Raw genomic sequence first — 21090 nt, forward strand, 5'->3', positions numbered from 1 at the left:
ATTCCCAAGGAGTATATATTGATTCAGCATGTACACTTTTCTCCACCTTGCTGCTTTTAGTGTAACCAGTTCTTCTCTCCCTTGCAGGATTCATTCTCATATGAGAATGAGATTCATTCATTCTTCATCACTCATGAAGATTACATGAGTGTTCAGAAAGCACTTAAAACAGCACTTGGCAAATAGTAAAAGACCTTCCAGGTTTTTTCTTTTATGAAAACTCCTACAGTTATAAATAGCTTATTATTAATGAATTAATATAAGTTATAAAAGTACACATTTGCTCTGCACACCTGGGTGGCTCAGTTAAGTGTCCAGCTCTTGATTTTGGCTTAGGTCATGATCTCACGGTTTGTGGGTTCGAGCCCTACATTGGGCTCTGGGTTGACAGCACAGATTCTTTTGCCCCTCCCCTTGCTCATGCGCTCTCTCTCTCTCTCTCAAAACAAATAAACCTTTAAAAAAGTACACATTTGCTTTTCCATTATTACATATTGCCCAGCAGGAAATAAAATAGCCCCAAATTAAAGTCCAAATTTTATTAGAGAATATATCTAAAATACAATATTTATTAAGTTATGATATATTATTTGAATGGAAATATACTCTGTATCACAACTATAATTATACCAATTTTACAGATAATACTTCATTTATATCTCTGTAATTCAAAAGTCACTAAATTACAACATAATTCATATTTAACATTGCTACAAATATATAAGAATTTAAAATTTGCTCATTAATATAACATCTTGGAATCATGAATATTTATTTTACCTGATTCACATTACACAGAATCATGACTATTTTACCTGATGTACATTACATAGCTCAATTTATCTCATGATAGGGATTTGCACTCATTCTATTTTCCTATGCTTTAAAACTAGCATTTTTGTGAACAATTGTTAATGCTCATCACCCTCTGTTCTATGAACAAAGTCAAGGTATTTTTTCCCCTATTCCTTGAACTATATTCTCCACTACAGAAAGGCTACTACCATAAGCAAAGCACCCGTCACAGCAATTCTGTCAAGGATGACACCTGGTCAGGTTCTTCACATTTTACTAATAAGCACATCAGGTGAGAAATGAAAGGTCTAGAAAACCAGATGCAAAGCAGCCAAGGTCCAATTCAACAAGGTAGATTTGTGCTTAGCTAACGGGAAACCCAGAGGTCCATTCTTTGGTCCTGGGCTCCGGTACCATCTTATTTGAAGGAAGCATTAATTTTTCTGTTGTTCAGCGGCTGAGCTGGGCGCCAGTTGTCAACCATCAGTTCTTCTGGTTCGCCCTCCTTATTGAAATTAAGCTTACGGAATTTCAGCATCTAAAAGGCAAAATAAAATATTAAAAAACTAAAAGACCAAGTTTCACAATAGTATTCATTTATGTGCTTGCGTTATACCCTGAAATGCATTTTCCAATATTAAACTTCACTTTGATTCTCAATAAATGTATAATCACATAAACATATGTGTATACTTTTATTTTACTTTAAATGTTGTATTTATTTTTGAGAGAGTGCAAGTGGGGGAGGGGCACAGAAAGGGGGGCAGAGGATCTGAAGTGGGCTCTGTGCAGAGAGCAGCAAGCCTGATGTGGGCTTGAACTCACGAACCATGAGATCACCACCTGAGCCCAAGTTGGATGCTCAAGTGACTGACCCATTCAGGCGCCCCTATATCCCTATGCTTTTAGATAACAAATCAATTTCTAGAAAATGCACACAAGATTGTTGGTGTCATTTGGAAGGAAATTTTCAGTGAGCTTGTTTTTTCCCTCTTTAAATTTTAAAATCAAACATCAAAAGCCTATAAAACACTTCTGACATGTAAAATACTAACAGAAATTTTAGATCCCAATTAGAGTTCTGTTTTCTGCCCCAGGGAAGGTGACCTAAAGTGACCCAGGATCTGCAAGCTCCAGGGGATAAGTGAGGGCTGGTATCTTTGCTTAAATGTATAGAAACACATAAATGAATTTTCCCAATCTGGGAAATCCTTGACATTGACTGATCTTTATTCCCTTTTAACCTTGTTTTAGCTCCCTGGCCCAACGATGTGAAACAGGCAGCCCTCAACCAGCCTCCTACTTCTTTGAGGTTATTTGTGCAAAGGGGTGCTTCCCTTTTCCTAAGCAAGTCTTGATCTAAATGAAGAAGGATTGTTCGGGCAGTAATAAAACAGCCCACAAATCAACAGCCTTTAACCTGATCTCTTTGGTCCAGTAATTATGCCTCAGCTACTGTAACATCGGTTAAATTACCCAGGATCCAAGTCCTTGTGGATCCTACTGAGGAATGTCCATTTTCTACATTTCAGCTGTGTGGGAATAGAGACAGACAGGGGGTACTATTGGCGACTTAGAAGCTGCATTAATAACTTGAACTGCATAAACTATATTGTATGGGAAAAGTAAGAGTCTGTGTTAAAGGTTGTTAAAGCAACCTGGAGTGAGTTTTTGATACTTTTTTCTGCAAAGCATGGCTTTTACTTTTGTCAGAATTCAGAAAGGTATTCTGATACAAAAAGAACTGCAGCAAGCTCTTACGTGAGTGAGTAATCGGCGGGGAGTTACCACTGATATCTGTGTAACCTTGAGTATGAAATCTCATTGTCCTGGGCCTCAGTTTCCTCACAGTTTCCATAAAAGCATTTATTAAGTGACAGACACCCTTCTCATTTAATCCCCAGGATCACCCAACCTCACAGAGTAAACACTGCCTAAAGTTATGGCTAGTAACAGCAAATATTTCTCAAAAGCTGTTTATCAGCTACACACTGCTATAGACACTAGTTCCACAGCTAGAAGCATCAAGAGCAGGATTAAGCCCGTAAACCCTGGGTCTGTCCAAATCCAAAAGCCAAGCTCCTCTGTCTGGATGAAATGCTCTCCCTCACTTTAGGAAACCGACCTGCTCACTGCTAACGCTGATGGGCTCCTTGAGCAGAATCCAGGTCACACATTCCAGAAGAGGAGGAGTGGTCAAGGAGCCTGGGTAGGTCCAGTAGTCCAAGCTTTCCGGAAGGAGGACACGAGGGTCAAAGTTAGCGAAGTCAGCACTCTTACCCTGGAATTAGGCAAACACACAGGTTATGTGTCGTGATCAGAGTGGGAGGAAGGCAGGAAACAAATACTCCCTTCTGGTCGCCAGAAAACTTTTTTTTAATGTGTTTTTTGAGAGAGAGAGACAGAGACAGAGAGAGGGAGAGAATGAGTAAGGGAGGGGCAGAGAGGGAGACACAGAATCTGAAGCAGGCTCCAGGCTCTGAGCTGTCAGCACACAGCCTGATGCGGGGCTGGAACTCATAAACCATGAGATCAAGACCTGAGTTCAAGTTGGACGCTTAACCAGCTGAGCCACCCAGGCGCCCCTCCGCCCCCCTCTTTTAAGAGAGGTCCCATATTCACCAGAAAACGAAATAAAAAGAAATTAACAGATGACATTTGACTTGGAAATACAGACGAGCAGATATGAGCAAGGGAACCTGACGATACTATTTTCACATGTCCATTCTCATCTTGTCCTCCATAATTATCCCTTATAATTTCCTTCAAGTTATTAACTGATCACATCCAGTATTTAAAGTGAAATTGCTGCCACTAAAATAATGCAAATTTGAGGCTGCAGTCACCAAAATAGAGTATCCTTAACGAGGAGGTAATTGCCTTGCTATCATACCTCATGGCTGGATCAGAACTGAATAACTGCTTTCTTTTCCGGACACTACACTTTTAAAGCAACAGATGCAAACAGCAATGAGTTACAAGCAGAGGGACAAAGTTGTTACAAAGAGAGAAAACTGTCCTAAGAGAATAAAGCGAACAAAAGATAACTAGCCTCGGGGTAGGCAAAACCCTATTAGAGAAAATAGGTTCAAAAGAAAGAAAGATCGGGGCTCCTGGGCAGCTCAGTTGAGCAACCCGCTCTTGATTTCAGCTCAGGTCATGATCCCAGGATTGTGGGATGGAGCTCAGTGTTGGGCTCTGAGCTGAGTGTGGAGCCTGCTTAAGATTCTTTCTCAAAAAAAAAAAAAAAGATGATCAGGTTTTTCATTTTGTGAGGTATAATTAATACATAATATTATATTAGCTTCAGGTGCACAACATAATGATTTGATATTTGCATATATTGCGAAATGATCAACACAATAAGTCTAGTTAACATCCATTACTATGCCTGGTTACTAATTTTTTCTCTTATGATGAGAACTTTGAAGATCTACTCTCTTAGCAACTTTCAAATATGCAATGCAGTAGTAGTAACAACAGTTGCTATGCTGTACATTTTATCTCCAAAATTTATTTATTTTATAACTGGAAGTTTGTACCTTTTGACCCCCTTCAACCACTTCCCCCCAACCTCTGATAACGCCCAATCTGTTTTGTGTCTATGCACTCATTGGTTTTTAGTTTGTTTATTTGTTTATTTTTCAGATTCTGCATATAAGTGAGATCATATATTTGTCTTTCACTATCTGACTCATTTCACTTAACTTAATGCCCTCAAGGTCCATCCATACTGTCGTAAACAGCAAGATTTCCTTCTTTTTTATGACTGGAAATATTCCACTGTGTACATATAATCTACATTTCTTTATCCATTCATCCATTGTTGGACACTGGGCTATTTCTGTATCTTGGCTATTATAAATAATGCTGCAGTTAATGTGAAGGTACATATCTTTTCCAATTAGTGTTTTTGAATCAGGTTTATTCTCCATCATTCAAAGGGGTCAGATAGGAGTAACAAGTGAGCATTTCAGAAGATAAACATGACTTCAGTGAATATGAGCTTTCTGAAGCCAGGCCTGCGACTGGGGATTGTATTTAGCAGATGTTCAATGACCTAAACATGGCTGTGCTGTAGAATTTAAACTTGGGATGGATTAGTCTTCATGCTCAGCATTGTATCTCCTATGTCAACCAAGTGACTGAAATGGAGCAAGTACTTAACAAATACCTGCTGTGTGAATGAGTCAATAATTTGACCAGATGATCTTTCAGTTTCCTTTCAGTCATGAGATTCTCTGACTCTTATATATGAATGTTCAAATGATGGGGAAACAAAATTAAATAAAGGCAAGATTAAAATTATACTAGAATTAGGATCAACTTTTGGATAAAGAAAAGTTACATGAATATATAAGCAACATTTTACCTTCATTAACCGTTCATCCAAACACCACATGTCAAACTGAGACTATTCGATTTGATCAAAAGAATTTCCTAAAACCAGTGGGATATAAAACATAGGTACTCTATCGAGGTGGCAGAAAATGCAACTGTACCTTTGTTTTAATGGAGTCCAGTGCATCAAGGACTTTTTGTAGGCCCGGGTTGGCATCACCAATCTATAGGAAAACATAATGTACAAGGCACCGTAATCTGGTTGGTATTACATCAGTTTTGATTTGGGCAGCTCTACCATAAAAGGTTTCCAAACGATGAACCAAAGTCTACCACTGGTACATGCCACCCATCCATCTTACTTTGATCACATTGGCACCATGAACTTCCCTACTGTCACTGACAACTTCTTTCTGCTTCGCCCCCCCCACCGCCCAGTCCCCTGAATGTACTCTCTCAAATGTCACTAGTGACCTCCAACTGACCTCTAACTGCCAAAGCAAGGAACGCTGTTCAACCTTAATCTTGCAGGATTTTATACTATTGACCTCTCTCCTTTTTGAAATTCTCTCCTCCTTTGGCTTCCCCTCTGCCCTCCAGCCTCAGCAATCTCCCTTGACTTCTGTATTCCTTTTTAGTCTTTTAATACCATCTTTCCCACTGCCTTAAACGTCTTACATTCTGCAGTTTCTCAGGACTGCGTGATTAGCAGCTTTATCATCTCCCTCTTGGTGCTTTCCTTGGATGATTTCATATTCACTTGTAGCTTCTACCTTGACATATGATGTCAGGCCCCATGAATCTCCAGCCCAGACTTTTCTCAACTTGCTTTACAGCTGTCTAGAGGGCAGCTCAAACTGTATGCCCCACTGTTGCCTGAAATTCTCCAATATTGAGTCACTGCCCTTGAGCCCTCCAAAACTTGATCTAAATTTAGCTTTACCTGTCATGAAACACTACTATCTAGTTAAGGGTGAATTTTAAAATAAAAACCAGTAGTCATCTGAAGTATACCTCTTTCTCATTTTACATTCCGCATGTATACATCCTTCACATTTACATCTAAATAGCACCTAATTAATACCTCTTGGATTGTTTGTTTTGTTTTTGTTTTGATTTTTGCCCTCCATCTCTAGAGCTACTAGCAGATATGAAGGGGGACATAAGCCTGAAAATATTTTGGAGCCAAAGGCATTCCTTAGGCTCTTTGTAGAATGTCCTGTTTATTATGAATGTTCTGTCTGGTTAACCTTTCTCAAAAACAGGGAAAAAAAGAATTGGGCCATCAACTAACCTTTAAAAAAATACCCAAAACAGCCAGTCCATCAGGTTGCTGCACAGCTTTTCCAAAATCCCCATATTTGGTGTTCCAATGAACCAAGTGAAGCTAAAGCAGTCGGAGACAAAACCATAATGAATGATATACATCATTAATCCTCCAAATGTTATCCAGAGACAAAACCACAATAAATGATATACATCATAAAACCTGCCGATTGTACCCAGTGATCTTTTCTTTACAACTAAAGGTTACTAAAGAAAGGGAAAATGTGGGTAATTTAAAATATAAGCTTTTCTTTCATTTTCATCCTAATTATCCACTATTTGACATAACAGCAAGTGACTTCGTCAACTCTCAAAGAGTTACATATTTTTGAGGAAAGACACAAATGCTATTTTTAGATTTATGTTAAAACAGGATCCTCCAATTTGAATTCATTTAAGTTTTTGCAAACGATGTCCTTGAGTGTAGCAGAGAATGTTTTGCAGCATTAATTGTAATATCACAAATACAAGTTATAAGAAGCAAATGTGAAGGTCCTTTGTAAAAAGAAAAAAAAGTGGTTCGCTTAGTTTGAGTCGAATTTACAAAACTATGTTTTTGAAATTAATGCTGAAAATCAATTTACATTTTTCCCTGGAAGGCAAAAAAGCATATCTTACCTCTGCAGCATATTTCTTTTTATCCACAGTATGCTCAGATCCTTGCCCATCAGACGAACCCCAGTGAAAGTGAAACTGAATCAATCTGTATGTGCCAGTGAGGGGTCCTCCTTTCAGCACTAAAATGTAAAAAATATGTATATATATGATATATGTATATTATACATGTGCCTATGTGTATATGAGTATGAGTGTATGAATGTATATACATACACACAACATACACAAAATCGCATGTATATACACACGTATATGTACATATGCACATGAAACACACACTACTAAATATTATAATGTAATTCAATCCTGTTGCATAATTCTAAATTTATGCCTGTAGCAACATTTTCACTTTGTGAAAATTAAATCCAGACTCAAGTTTAGTCTACAGGGCTGAACAAAATCATTTCAACTGGCTTTTCTCCTCACTTGTGTTGGCTTGAAGGTGGGTACTTTTCCCATCTGTTTTCTGAGCACAGTGATAACTTCTCTTCTGGGTTTGTTTGGACTCACAGGTTCTGGTTCAGAGAGAGGAAGTCTTAAGTGGAATTATTAAGTCCTCTGTGAATGACTGGGGAGGTGCCCTTGTATCTGCTTGTCGATGCAGGTCTGTGGCACACTCCAGAAAACATGGGAAGCTCTCTTCTCCACAGCCCCATGACTGCCCTACCATCTGCTTTGCTAACCCCAGATGCCAGAATTTGTGAAACAATAAGCATTCCATTGATCTTAGTATAAAACCCAATTTTCCTTACCCTGGCTTCCCAAATTCTTCAGAATTTGGATTTTCACTGCTAGTAACTAGCTTTATCCCATTAAAATGTTTCATCGAACCTTTCTGATCTTAATTTCCTCATCTGTAAAGTGGATCCATTCAATTGTTTATCACTTCACTAAAAATTTATTGATCACCTAACAGAGCACATAGTACTCTGTTGCCTCCAAAAACTTAAAATTCTAACTTTAATAACTGTCTTATGATTCTATTATTCTGGTATTAATATAACTTTGTTAGAGTAAAGTACGAGACAGAAGAATATGACTGGATGTCATCTCCAGTACAGTCTATCTGTAGATACGGAGTTGTGTATTAGAGAGAATTAAAATAGGAGGAAATCAGTTTCCCCCAGCCTCTCCATAAAACCTTGTTAACTTGTATATATTCATGAAACTTACCAATATATTTAAAAGCTTTTAAAATTAGATTAGTTCTCCAACTTCAAATTTTATTTCTCTAGAACTAGGATTAAAACATCTGTTGCTGTAAATGCATTTTATTAGCTTTGGATTATAATTCTATACAACAATGAGCCCAAACTTACTCTGGCTTTGCAAAGCAAAGCAACAAAGTCTGTAGAGTCAAGTTTGCTTAATTTCACCTAAGTATGCATAAATGGTAGCAGCAGCCATCCATCTATCCAAAGTAAAAAACAGAGCTGGCTGGAAGATATTTAGGCCCTTCTTAGCTCCTGATACAATCTCTGGTCCCCAGCACTGCCTTACAATAGGCCAAGGGGCGGGGGAGGGGGAAGAACCAATTATGTAAACGATGTTACATCACAGATCTGCTAAGAAACATCAATTTGGGTACAGTCTGATAAAATCACATCTCTTGAAATTTAACGAATTATTGTTAAAGTTTTTTTTATCTGATAATTCTGTAAGGAAATAATTAGCCTTATCTGCACCCCCCCACAAGGCTTTTTCAAAATAAAAAATTCCATTTTTCATAATAATATATTCTTAAAACTAAATATTTGTTCATGAAATAAACTGGTACTGAAATAATTCCTTTATAATAACTTTTTAAAGCTACCAACTGGCTGATCATAAAAAGCAAATGCCCTCTGTAACATCACTAGTTCTACCGAGTAGCAAAATAAATTAAATAAAACCATATTAAGCATCAAGATAACTTATCTTCCTAAATGTATCTCTTTCCCCTTGTGAACAATATCAGAATCTTCAATTTTAAAAATAATAAAACTTATTTCTGTTTCATATTCTTATTCACTCCCTTGCAGATCTTAACATTCCATCTTAATTTACTTATTTCAGAGAAGATTTAGAATTAGTCAAGAACGTATATGAGCTTTTATTAAACAAGCTTTGCTAATACTACAGAAAGAAAGAAATGAAGAAAGAAATGAAGAAAGAAAGAAACAAAGAAAGAAAAGAACAAAAGAAGGAAAGAAAGAAAGAAAGAAAGAAAGAAAGAAAGAAAGAAAGAAAGAAAGAAAAGAGAAAAAGATTCTTGGTTCAATGATTAAACATACTCAGTGCTAATCTGTTATTACCAGACACCTGTTTTAGCTCCTGTTAAAATAAAACTATGTTGCCAAGTAGATTAGAAGCCCTTGTACCTAGGAGAGGTTATTAAATTCTTAAAATTTAGTTGCTACAAAAAGAAACATTTCTGGTCTACTTCAGGAGTTGGTTATTTCAACAAATCCTTAGCGCAGAATTTAGTTAATGAAGTCGTCCCCAAAACATGGTTACAGTAATAAATTGCCACAAACTCTAATACAGGCAGCATACATCTTATGTGCAACATAAAAAAGACATTTGGTTGAAAAATAGGGAGCTTGCACTTTTTCCAGATCTACTTATTTATTTACTTATTTTGATTGCTACATACCATTTTCTGAACGATCCAAGTTTAAAACGAAGTCTGTCTGTCTGATGCAAAAATAATTTTTAAAAGTAGCAGAAACTGCTGACTGCGTATATTTTTCCTCTTTAAAATCCAGCCGTTAGTGAGGGCTCTGAAGAGTCCATGATTTATTGTATCACGGAAATGTATTCCACAATAAATTTTCTACCACAATATCTTTTCAAAATTCCCAAAACTTAATTTAAATCCAAATCTCAACACCAAGGGCTCTAGCCAATTTTAATTTTCATGATCAGCCATCAGTTATACATACTACATATATAAAACACAAAATAAGTACTAAATACATTCTAATCTGTCTTCCTATACATATTACTTAGAGAAATTACGTAAACTATGTTATTTGTGAAAACTAAGGCATCCAGTCCAATAATATACAAGACTATACAAATTAAAAACTGAAAATTTAACATTTTTAATTTTTTCTTCCTACTCCCTTTATTATTACTTAACATAAAATGTATCCAAATAACAAAGTAAACACCTTAACGAATATCAATAATCTCTCTTAAATCCAAAATACAAATAAACCATTTCTAATAATCTTTAGTTTAAAATGCAAATTTAAGGGATCTCTTACTAATGAAGTACATGACTAAGTCTACTAAAAATGCAGCATTTCCAGGAGATAAACAATCTTCATTAAATTACGCATTACTATTTTGCTTTTGAAGCAGTAGTCAATAATCCTGGAGTTTACAACTAAAATGAAGAAAATGAATGAAGAAAAAGTCTCCACACTTTATTTCTTTTAAAATAGTGAGATGTTTAGCTGTCACTTACACTAAAGTAAACAACAACTAAAAATCAAGGGAACAGAAGTTTTTAGTTTCCGGTACATGGAAATTATATGAGAGTAAAAACAATACCTAGGATCTGTGGTTTAACTAAAATGGATGGAGGGAGGTATTAAGGGGAGGGGGGTGGATTTTTAGGAGCATCAAGTTAAGAATGTATTGATTTCACAGACAAAGAAAGTAGACAAGATGATAGCCCCAAAGAATAGAAAACATGAGCCAGTAAACATGGAACAGCATTTTATTTCTCTTTAAGACCTCTTAAATGCTGTAAAACAAATAGAAAATATTCAAGGCACCTTCCATATCTCTGGTCCTCAGATTTCTATGTGAATCAGGATCATCTGTTAAAATGCAGATGCCCAAGCCAGATGCTGACTTTAATGACCGATATTTTCAGAGGGAACAGTGAGATGATTCTGGTACAGATCAAAGTCTAAGAATAGATGCTCCACAGTTTTTGTCAGGCAACAGGGAAAAGGCTCTGGATTTTAAAAGGGTAAAGCACCACTTCAGTTTTCCCTTCTACTGTATGAACAATGGAAAATGGAAGTTTTATTAGAACATATAATACAGCAATGGGGGGGGGGGGGTTGTACCTGGGTGGCTCAGTCAGTTAAGCATCTGACTCTTGATTTCGGCTCAGGTTCAAGTCCTGAGTAGAGCGCTGCACTGACAGCGTGGAGCCTGCTTCGGTTTCTCTCTCTCTCTTTCTCTCTCTGCCCCTCCCCTGTTCATTCTCTCTCTCTCTCTCAAAATAAATCAACTTAAAAAATATATATAGCAATAGGGTATTTTTTGAAAATGTGATGTTAGGTATGTGTGTGTGTTCATTTAATAAATGCTTTTTGAAGACGCCACTAAATATAATCCACTAAGAAATATCTGTTGGCAATAAAAAGATGAACCAAACAACTGGAAAAAAAATCAAAAGGACAGGATTTTTTAGTTTTGTGTATATGGAAATTATAGAAGAGTAAAAAAAAAAAACAAAGGAAACTCTTTTGACATGAATATAATTAAATACAGTATTTAGGGGTGCCTGGGTGGCTCAGTCGGTTAAGCGTCCGAGTTCGGCTCAGGTCACAATCTCGCGGCCCGTGAGTTCCAGCCCCGTGTCGGGCTCTGTGCTGACCGCTCAGAGCCTGGAGCCTGTTTCAGATTCTGTATCTCCCTCTCTCTCTGACCCTCCCCCATTCATGCTCTGACTCTCTCTGTCTCAAAAACAAATAAACGTTAAAAAAAAATACAGTATTTAGAATGTTTTGGTCAGTTTTATAAATACTTAGGTTTCTCTTACACCATTAACAGTATGCACAACGAACCCTTTCACCTGTTGCTGCTCTGATTCCTTTTAATTTAAAATTATTCACAGAAGGACAATATTAAAGCTTCAAAAGCAAGTCCTTGAAAATCAAGCAAGACTCATGTATGGAGTTCTATTGTCATAGAGACAGTGGTCTGCCTGAAATGAGCACAGATAAATTGTTCATTTCCCTCCTTTTTTCTTGAAATAATATAGACAGATAAAAATATATCAATTTCTAAAGAAGAGAAATTATATGACAGTTGTATATGGATTGGCTCAATAATTTCAGGCATTGGTTTTTCAATATTTGCATCTAACATTGCAAGAAAGCAGGAGAGTTTTAAACTCATTAATAAAACTTAATGAGTTAGCAGAAGTTAATAATTTGACTAGTATTCTTTTCTCCCAGATAAAGCTAGTAATAAAAGAATGCAAGCAGGGAGAGTTATTTTTTAATAAGTTTTTTAAAAGACCAACAGGATTAGCAATTTTTCATTAATTTAAGGTGGTTTATTGTTAAAGGAATTTAGAAGATTGATGAGAACTTTTAGTTAAAGCTATTAACTCCACATTTTTATTTTATTAACTCCACACCTAAAAAGAATTCTCTCAGGGCACCTGGGTGGTTCAGTCGGTTGAGCAACTGACTTCGGCTCAGGTCATGATCTCACAGCTCGTGAGTTCGAGCCCCATGTCGGGCTCTGTGCTGACAGCTCAGAGCCTGCTTCAGATTCGGTGTCTCCCACTCTCTGCCCCTAACCCACTCGCATTCTGTCTCTGTCTCTCTCAAAAATAAACATTAAAAGAATTCTTTCAAGCTTAAACATACTAAACATACTAAACATAAACATAATAAACTCAACCAGCTCAGTTAGTGATACTCTAGTATCAGATAAGATAATATTCAGGATATTTGAAAACTTAAATCTATAAGAAGTTCTAGAAGGCTGAAATCTCACTGAGGTAGAAATAAATAAATAAATAAATAAATAAATCAGTAAAAGGAACTGAAGCATTTAGATGTAGAAAACAAGAGGTAAAAGATATCTAAAAATGTTAATACCATGAAAATAACTCTTAACAAAAAGAGATGTTAAGTTGTTGATTCAAAATATTGAATGACCAAAAAATAAAATAAAATATTGAGTGACCAAAATGAATGAATTGTTTTTAGACTTCAGTGTATAGAAAAGCATATCAATTTTTTAAAACATGGTACATATACACTAAATATTAATTGTGGTTATCATTCAAAGATTCTTATTCAACTTTTATTTTTAAGTGATGGTCATTTAGTCTCATCCCAACAAATTAGAAGGGACTAGCAAGTTAAACTCCTTAGCATTCTGTTTTCTCATAATTATTTTAAGTGAATTTGACTAGAGTATCTCCATCATTCGTTCTAACTTGAGAGTCTAGGATTCTTTTTTTAAAAAATCTAAAGGGTGCTTCTCTGCATGGTATGATTGTTTGATTTATTCTGTTTTTCCTTAATGCCAACATTTTAATATATTCTACATCCTGGAAAAAAATTTGCTTCCTGGTTTAACCCAAACAACTGACAGTGTTGAAGAGGTATGGGCAAAGTTACAAAGGGATCATTCATACATAAAGGAGAGCAAGCCTTTCTAACATTAACTCTTCCTTGTTTTTATGGCACCTCCTTGCCCGTCAGAGCACATACTGTTCTCTCTCAAATCCCCTGGTCTTTCCTACTTCTCTTTGCCTGGAGTCTCCTCCAAGTTCAAGCCTCAGCATAAGTTTTATTTACCCTGGAAAGTATTTCCTGACTTACACAGAACGACTCCTAAGTCTCTTTCACGTTTCCATAGTTCCTTGACTATATGTCCTTGTTGCACTTACCAAAATTGCTGTCAGCTGTCACTGCTGTTTCTGTGTCTTTATACTTCAGGTATCCCCAGCGTGAAATCTAGGGATACAGGAAGGAGACTAGACCTCTACCTGCCTTCATGCATTTAACTGGTGTTAGGAATGGGTTTTAGTTGTTGTTTTGTTTTGTTTTCATAAGAACTAAGTGAATAATGCATGTGTCTCTAAAGGCATGGGTTTAAGACCCTATCAAAACCACTGTTCTCACAATCTAAACATGGCTTTAATAATATATGTGTTACTCACCAGGAGAAGTAGTTTTAAACAGCTCTCTAATCAGTTACTGCTTATTTAGAAATCCGTCAGAACTTGTCATTGTCGTGCTAAAACATGTAACTATATAATAACGTCACATATAAAATCAGTACATACTTTAATATGATAAATGGAATGTTGAGGAAAATATAAAAATAAAAATTTTAAATCCCATCAGGTGGTGGCAGGTAATCTTCCAGTTCATTAAAAACTTTCTTCAGTAATCTTACCACAGGTGATCGCTACAGCAATTGCCTAATAAAAGCAGTTGAACGGTGTGTCGACATGAAAACAGCAATGGTCACTTGTTGGAGAATCGTAACGTGCCAAGTGCTGGGCTAAGGTGCTTTCTATCTACCGTCCCATTTAATCTTTCCTTTGTGGTAGATACTACTGCTTCTCCAATTTTGCAGTTAAAAAAACTAAAAATTAGAGACATTAAGTTGCTATTGTTCCCAGGGCCACCGAGCTAGTTAGTGGCAGAGCTGGGACTTGAATCCACGGCTACCTGACCCATTTCTATGTTCACAGTTGCTAGACTCAATGTCGAAATCCACTTTCCAGTAATAATATATTACTGAAATAATTATTTCATGATCAAATTTGTAAGGAATTATCTCATCCGGTTCTATTTGCTAGACATTTGTTTCCCCATCACTCCAAATAAGCACCCAATTTCTATGTGGCATCCAATGAGGTATATGACTGGTGGCCAGTAGGGTCACTGAAAACTGACTTCACTGGCAACATTGAAACATACAGTCACTGTGTCTCTTTTTTTAACAGTTGATAGCTAAAGACTAAAATAGCTCGGGGGCGCCTGTAGGTGGCTCTGTGGGTTGAGCTTCTGACTTCAGCTCAGGTCATGACCTCACAGTTCATGAGTTTGAGCCCGGTGTCGGGCTCTGTGCTGACAGCTCAGAGCCTGGAGCCTGCTTTGGATTCTGCGTCTCCCTCTCTCTCTGCCCCTCCCCTGCTCACACTCTGTCTCTCTCTCAAAAATAAATAAAGATTAAAATAAATTTTTTAAACTAAAATAGCTCAAGTTTTTTTTTTTAAATAAATAAACACGGAGTTTTGTAGCATCCTTTGTATATGTACAATAACACCAAGACTATGGCCTAGTCATATTATAATCAAAATATGCAGTATCCTTTACAGGAAGGAAAGAAATTTCCCTTATTTTTAGCTTAATCACTTGAGCATTATTTCTTTGAAGTGGAAGGCTTACTTGGGAAGGTAGAATCATTGAAGTGTCTTCAATGAACATCCTCTACTAAATCTAATAATCAAAGTCTAATTAGCCATTATATTATGACAGAATATGTGTTTGCGTGTGTGTGTGTGTGTGTGTGTGTGTGTGTGTGTGTGTGTACTGGGGGGAGGTGCACAAAAGGAACAGGTAAGTTGAAAACATTTCTCAGATGATCTCCACATTATCCTCCATCAAATTGTCTTCCAGAGTCACTATTTCAGAAATCCAAGCATCAAAAAATAATTTAAAGAAGGTAGGAGCGAATTTTTTTTTTCCAAACTGGACTGAATAATTGGCTAGCTACTGAAAAAAAAATGGTCAACTGGACTATAATGGCTATAATTACACACACTATATTAGTACTCTTGGTCATTACTGCAAAAATTTGACAGCGTTACGGGATGTCTTCTTGGTTTTCCTGTTTTCTCTTTTTGCCCCTGCGCTCTCCCTGCTCCCACACCACCATCGCACATCATGTGTCTGCAGCACCATTCATTCAACGACCTTCAGAGGAAAGCACTCAGGAAAATAGGGCACTGGCAATTAAATCAACCAATGGGCAAAGAAAGCTGCTACCATGTCTGAATGGGATTGTTCTCCTGTTTCTAAATAAGAAAAAAGAAGCATTCAAAGTGCATCCTGTAAACAGCTCTACTACAGATAAATTATGGTCATTGGTTTTGTCAGCAATGGGCCAGGTCCGCCCACCAAGTCTAAAACCTCTTCATTTGTGGAATGAATTTCTGGGTGGATACCAAGATACACTGCCACCTTTATCACATTTGCATTCATAAATACAATGCTTCCAAATTTCAGTATTTTATTTATTTTTTTAATTTTTTTTCATTTCAGTATTTTAAATAGCGAGGCTTTCTCCACTCTTCTCACTGCTACCTTCAAGACAGCACTAAGATGTACTTTTTTATTGAATAGGCATCAATTCTGGAAAAAAATATTTTAGAAAAAATCTCCAAAGTTCAGTTTTTGCCAATCGCATTGTTGCTGATCTTTACTGCCAGGGGACCTTGCCTTTTGTGACTTTTCACAAGCAGATTACAGTTATACAATGCCCTACATAGAAACCAGGAATTTTATAGGGGAGCCACAGCCCCAGGCCACTTCAAAGTAATTAGCCTACTTCTCAGAGCCTGGGACCTAATGAAGATCAGCAGAGTGGCATCTTACAGTGTGGAGACAAACAGGAGTATTAAGCCACTGCTCCTGATTCCTCCCATCAAGCTGGGAAAATAGCTACTGGGTAAGAGACACAAGTTATTTTTTAAACACTGACCTGCTTTGTCCTGGGAGTCATCAAATTCCACGTTGAAAGAGTGACCGTTGTTGATGATCCTCCGAGAAACCGCTTGCTCGTAGGAAGGAAACAAAGACTTCAGGCCAGGATCGTGAATGGCTGCTTTGGTGTCGATGTCAATAGGGGACTGGCGCTCTCCGTTGGCAATGGGGAAGTCCTTATGCCAGTGCTCCGGTCCTAGCATTGAGGAGAGATGTGTGAATCCCCCAGTGTGGGGAAGGGCACAACCAGATCCCTAGAAAAGGGCAAAGATTCTGGAACCAATCTGCTCCGTTCCAATTTTGGTGGCACCATTCAGCTGAATAACTTATTTTGTGCCTCAGTCTCCTCATCTGTATTATGGGGTAATGACATCTACGTCCTAGAGTTTGTGAGATTTGGAATCAATACATGGAAAGGTCATAGAACAAAGAGTGAGTGCCATATAAATATTAGCTATTTTTATGCTCATTTTATTGAATTCGGCAACTGAAATTGGGCAAACACTATCATCGGGGCTCGTGGTTAGCATTTAGGATATTCAAGCTCATTTAAGACATTCGGGCAGGTCGGGATTCCTCCCTAGTGTCCTCCTACTGAATGTAAAGGCAGGGTCATTGCTCAGGCCTGGCACCTCTCTTTTAATGGTCACCATTCCCCCTACGTGGAAGTCCTATCCCACCTCTAGATGCGAAAGGTGCGCCAGACACATCTTTCTCTTGCATCTGCTGGCTCTGGAGAGCCCAGGTCAGTGGCCATGATAAAACCGAGTTCCTGGTGACCCTCTAACCTTAGGAGAGGAGACATGATGAGAGAACCCAGAAATCACCGCAATGGATTCAAACCGGCCCACGAAAATGCCCCGGGACAGTTCGTGTTGAGCGCCTTAGCCACAGGTGCTAAGAGTGAAGTGTGTGCAGGGAAGGGGGTCCCCTAATTTTTCTGCAATCAACAATTAACATTTCCCTCCCCCTTAAAAAACCTTCCTTGCTACCTCCTAGGGCCGGTTAGGATAGCCTCCGGTTCGGGACCCGGGGGCAACTGAACTCGAGTCCCGAGGCTGAGGCCGTGCTCCCCCTCCCTCGGGCCCTGCGCGCCACCGCCGTACGCGGGGATTCCTCGACAGTGGCCTCGGGGCTGGGGCAACCGGGCATCCCAGCGCCGGGAAGCAGAGGGCGGGGCGGGCACGGGGGGCACACCGTGCCTCGGGTGTTCCCACTGGCCGCGGTAAACAGCAGGTGCGGGGTCTGCGGGGCCGAGGCCAAGATCCGGGCCAAGATCGGGGCCCCAGGCGCCGCCGCCGCGCCGCCCTCCGCCGGCACTCACCGTTGTGCTTGCCGTATCCCCAGTGAGGGGCCATGGTCGCGCCGCTGGTCTGGGCAGGGCAGGAGTTGGCGCGGGTCTAGCAGTGGCTGCTCGGGCGCCTGCACGGTGTGTCCGCGGGTCGCGCCGTCACCGGCTTTTATAGGCTCCCTCCAACTTCGTGTTCGGGAGCGGCCCGGGGGAGGGAGCCCCGGGTGGACCTGGACGAGGGGAGGAGGAGGTGACGGGTGGAGGTGATCTCCCCGTGCTCGGGGCGGACCAGGCGGGCGAGGCACCAGGGGCGGGGAGAACGCCCTCTCGGCGGGCTCTGCTGGCTCAGGACCTCCTCTCTTGCCTCCCGGCTCCCCTCGGCCCGCGGCCCGGGCCCCGGGTCCCTGGGCTGGCAACAAGGCTCCGAGCTCTCCGCGCGCGTGGCGGCGGCAGCGGCGGCGGCTCCCGGCCTCCCGGGTGGGACTACGCGCACCCCACCCCCCTCCTGGGCGCGAAGTCTGGCGACCCCGCGGACTGCTCCGGACACGGGCCCCTGGTGCCTTTCATCCCCAGTCCCCATTGTGATCGTAGCCCTGGCCTCAGAGCGCTCCCGCCCCGCCCCATCGGCTGCACCCGCGCCGGGGACTTCAGCCCCGAGGGCTTACTCCCCGGTGTTCCCGGCTCTAGACTAGCAGGCCAGGTTAGGAGCTATGACCTTGGGGCAAATAGGGATACGATCCTTGAGGCGCTGGGAGCCAGCAGCTTCGGGTGCTGAGAGCCACGCGCCCCCTACTGGACGACCGTGGAATAAAGTAAGAAAGATGAGCGAGAGTCTCTTGTGCCCTTAGTCCACACTGAGGAGAGAGCCCAGGAGATTGCATTTCCTTGCAACCGGTCAGGGTATCATATGAAGTGCTCATCTCCTACCTTCCTCCTCCTCTTTAAAAAATTAACTTTGGAGGAGAGACTTCCTAGCTGAGTACACATTAGTTTAAAACATTTTCCCCCAAAATTTCTAAAACAAATCACTTTTCTAAGAGAAATTAGGTAAAACGAAGTATTCCTTGCAAAGAGGCAATTTCCCTGGTTGAAAAAGGAAACTTGGCATCTGGGATACCTAAGAAATAATTTAAAAAAAAACCTGAGAGGACATTTTTGAGGCAAGGCAGCATTATGACTTGGTGGGCCCCCTTCTTCATAAACATACATACATACATACATAGTTATGGCTGTATTGATATGAAGAGTAATATCTTAACATTATGTATTTCAACATTTTCTTCCACGTAAGTGTTCCTTTTTATTTCTCCTACTTGAAAAGAAAACATTTTTGTGGACATCTAAAAGTGTTGTGCGCTTGAAGCACTTGTCCTTACTGTACTTAAAGATAAGGAACTGTTTTTAGGCGGGGACAAAATTAATTTCCTTCAGGAGACTTGGCCACAGAGATGGGAGGAGGATTTTCTGTCTTGTGGGTCTCTGTGATCTTTGAGAGATCATATTAAAGTTAAAACTGAAGATGGGGCGCCTGGGTGGCTCAGTCGGTTAAGTGTCTGACTTCGGCTCAGGTCACCATCTCGCAGTGTGTGGGTTCGGGCTCCGCGTCGGGCTCTGTGCTGACAGCTCGGAGCCCAGAGCCTGCTTCGAATTCTGTGTCTCCCTCTCTCTCTGCCCCTCCCCTGCTCATACTCTGTCTCTGTCTGTCTCTCAAAAATAAATAAATGTTAAAAACTGAAGAAGCAGGAAGAGTTTTACACAATTTTATCAGCCCTGGCATCATATTACTTTTACAGATAAAGGAATAAATTATAATATCAGTATAAATTTTTGTAGTGTTGATCTCAAAATCTTTGTTTACTATAGGGGTGCCTGGGTGGCTCAGTCTGTTAAGCATCAGAATCTTGATTTCAGCTCATGTCATGATCTCACAGTTGGTAAGATTGAGCCCTGCCTTGGGCTGTGCACTGATAGTAAGGAGCCTGCTTGGGATTCTCCGTCTCCCTCTCTCTCTGAGTCTCTTTCTCTCAAGATAAATAAATGAACTTTTAAAAAGTCTTATTTACTATATATTTCACTTAATTCCACACAAACCAATATGATTCATGTTTATGTTTATTTGTTCTTGTCCTAAGAATCTAGAAAAGTGTGTACCTCTGGTTTTGGGGAGGGAGGGGTCTTTTGGTTGCTGTCACGGAGAATTCTTGGGCAAAAGAGAATGAGTCCCCTGAGGTTGAGAACTGTATCACATTATTCACCTCTGTATCCTACGTAGCTACCACATTTTTGTAACCTGAGCCCTAGGACACTACCAACTACTCTAGAATTCTCTTTGAAATTACGTGGTCACTAATTCAAATGGAGGTAACCTCAGTTTCTCTTTACAGAAATCAATCACCTAACACATAACGTTGTGCTGAAGTTAGACTTGCTTTTGAGTCTGGGCTAATTCACCAGCCCTCTGCCCTTGGAAAAATTGCTTCCTCTTGCAAAAGTTCTATTTTTTCATCTGTAAAGCTAGGATATTAATAATGCCTACCTCACAGAGTTGTGGGGAGATCATTCATATAAAGGATTTAGCATAGTGCCAAAAATTAGAGCTTAATAAATGTTAGTTATCATTATTACTATCACATGTTTTTGAGCTCCTATTACATGCTTAATGTTTTTAGGTACTATTTAGGGTGTAAAAGCTTTGGTCATCTATCCATTCATTCACTCATCAAATCTATCCAGTACTATTATGTGCCAAGAATCAGTAGAGAGGTACAGCCCCAGATCAACAGGATCCCTGACCTCCTGGAGCTTACCTGGGGATGGATAGGGATAGTATACAATAAACAAATTTTTTAAAAAAGTGAATTTCCAACAGTGGTAATGACTATGAAGAAAATAAAACAGGAAAGAGGTAGAAAATTATGAGGGAAGGGTTGTTACTGTAGATGCAGTCAGTGCTCATGGAAAACCTGTTGAAGGAAGTGCCATTTCAGGAACCATTAAGGAAAGACCTAGGGAAATGTATTTCAGGAAGAGCCAACAGTAAGTGTAAAGACCCTGCTGAGGACATTTCTAGAACAGAAAACTTGTGCTTAGAGCACTGTGAATGAGGAACAGACAAGTAGGTGAAGTTAGAGGCGGGCAGGGGCTGCAGCCTGCAAAACCTTGAAGACCATGTTCCAGGGAAGGACTTTATACTCATTGCATGGGGAAGTCACTAGGAAGTTGTAAGAATGGGAATGATAAAAACTTCAG

The 21090-nt window shown here is 39.6% G+C and overlaps 1 protein-coding gene across 1 annotated transcript; it reads right to left on the minus strand.

The window, feature by feature from the left end:
* Positions 1-524: 524 nt before the first annotated feature.
* CA2 (carbonic anhydrase 2) lies at positions 525-18079 on the minus strand. Its single transcript, XM_027064294.2, has 7 exons — positions 17875-18079; positions 16549-16746; positions 7081-7199; positions 6431-6523; positions 5298-5360; positions 2921-3076; positions 525-1333 (listed from the first exon to the last, which is right to left on the minus strand). The coding sequence occupies exons 1-7, from the start codon at positions 17906-17908 to the stop codon at positions 1214-1216; spliced, it is 783 nt and encodes a 260-aa protein (XP_026920095.1). The 5' UTR covers positions 17909-18079; the 3' UTR covers positions 525-1213.
* Between the last annotated feature and the right edge of the window lie 3011 nt (positions 18080-21090).

The sequence above is a fragment of the Acinonyx jubatus genome, chromosome F2, assembly GCF_027475565.1.
Source record: "Acinonyx jubatus isolate Ajub_Pintada_27869175 chromosome F2, VMU_Ajub_asm_v1.0, whole genome shotgun sequence".
NCBI lineage: Eukaryota > Metazoa > Chordata > Mammalia > Carnivora > Felidae > Acinonyx > Acinonyx jubatus.

Coding starts and splice junctions, on each gene's coding strand:
- CA2 (XM_027064294.2), bottom strand. CDS start 17,908: ATGGCCCCTCACTGGGGATACGGCAAGCACAACG. Junction 3,077..5,297: donor TGGACTCCATTAAAACAAAG/GTACAGTTGCAT, acceptor GCCTAATTCCAG/GGTAAGAGTGCTGACTTCGC. Junction 1,334..2,920: donor TCAGCGTTAGCAGTGAGCAG/GTCGGTTTCCTA, acceptor TTTGCCTTTTAG/ATGCTGAAATTCCGTAAGCT.